Source organism: Octopus bimaculoides, chromosome 29, assembly GCF_001194135.2.
Source record: "Octopus bimaculoides isolate UCB-OBI-ISO-001 chromosome 29, ASM119413v2, whole genome shotgun sequence".
In the NCBI taxonomy this organism is placed as follows: Eukaryota; Metazoa; Mollusca; class Cephalopoda; order Octopoda; family Octopodidae; genus Octopus; species Octopus bimaculoides.
This window is the reverse complement of record NC_069009.1, coordinates 817,170-818,300: the sequence shown is the minus strand read 5'-3', so window position 1 is coordinate 818,300 and position 1,131 is coordinate 817,170. Positions and strand designations below refer to the sequence as shown.

At 30.4% G+C, this 1,131-nt stretch overlaps 2 protein-coding genes across 5 annotated transcripts in view; both read left to right on the top strand.

Annotated features, from left to right (window-relative positions):
- Positions 1-1,125, top strand: part of LOC106873851 (adhesion G-protein coupled receptor G2) — a 9,155-nt gene extending 8,030 nt beyond the window's left edge. For both annotated transcript variants that reach the window (XM_014921364.2, XM_052977990.1), the window contains one exon: positions 893-1,125. In XM_014921364.2, the coding sequence (XP_014776850.2) occupies positions 893-924 (32 nt within the window). In that variant the 3' untranslated portion in view covers positions 925-1,125. The remainder of the gene's footprint in view (positions 1-892) is intronic.
- The window catches only part of LOC106873850 (adhesion G-protein coupled receptor G6), an 82,527-nt gene that overhangs the window by 10,158 nt on the left and 71,238 nt on the right, over positions 1-1,131 (top strand). The window lies entirely within an intron of this gene.

Below are 1,131 nucleotides of genomic sequence, written 5' to 3'. Positions count from 1 at the left end.
CCGTCACTCTTATGATATACATCATCATAAATATCAGCTACTCTTTCATTATCATCATCCTCATCATTATCATCATCAGTGCAAGTATGTATTCCGTGTGTGCGCGGAAGTGTTATATTTTTTAAAATGTCATAGTATTTTTAAAAAAGTCCGCAGGGATATAGAAAAAGGCTTTGTCAAGTGAAAAAAAAGTTGTGAAGTAAAACATTTGTGCGAATGACAATAAAAATATTTGTAACAACAAAATAAGAACTGAAGTTTGGTTAGCCATTGAAAAAACACAGTTGGATTGCTGATAAGTAAATAATTAAAAGGTGAATCCATAAATGCAGAATGCTAGTGGGGACAGACTAAAACTTCACATGATGTTCGTGATCTATAATTTGCCAAGATCACTAACTTACAACTTATATATAAAAGGTTAATAGGTTCGAATGCGACGCTAAGCCCGTGAATCATTAAGTTGCCAAAGTATAAAGAATTTTATACTTAAATATTAAGATGATCAAATCTAATCAAAGTAGAAAAAAATATATATACCACTGAAAATTTCATGTATCTATATGATTAATAGCAAAGTTTAAATCCAGGTTTAGTGTTTAGTCACAGATCGATCAAATTAGTAAAGATTTAACAGTTATGTGACAACATTGGCAAAAACAGTCCTAAGTGACAAAACAGTTTATTACAGGCGGAAGCTTTGGAAATTGTGATGATAAACAAATGTTTTCCTCAACGCCTCACCACCACAAAAATTCATTTCTCTTCTAAAAAAAAAGAGTGACATTATCGCTTTGTATCACATTTTCATTAGAATGTATAAAGACACTGTGTCAGGAATTATTGAGTTTAAAACTTATTATTTAATATAATTTTCTCATTATGTTTCCAGATTCAAATTCCGAGCATGAAATAAATGTATAGTAGCAGAAACAAACTTATAAATGAAAAGCAAGAAAATGTCTTCAAGAGAGGTCTCTGGTTATATTTTACGTCAAAAAACTAAATGTTCTTATATTACATTAAACCCAGTAAATATATATTCTCGCTGAAAATTTCATATTTACTCTTTTTTGCTTTCGCAGATAATCTGTATCACACACACACACACACACACACACACACACACAC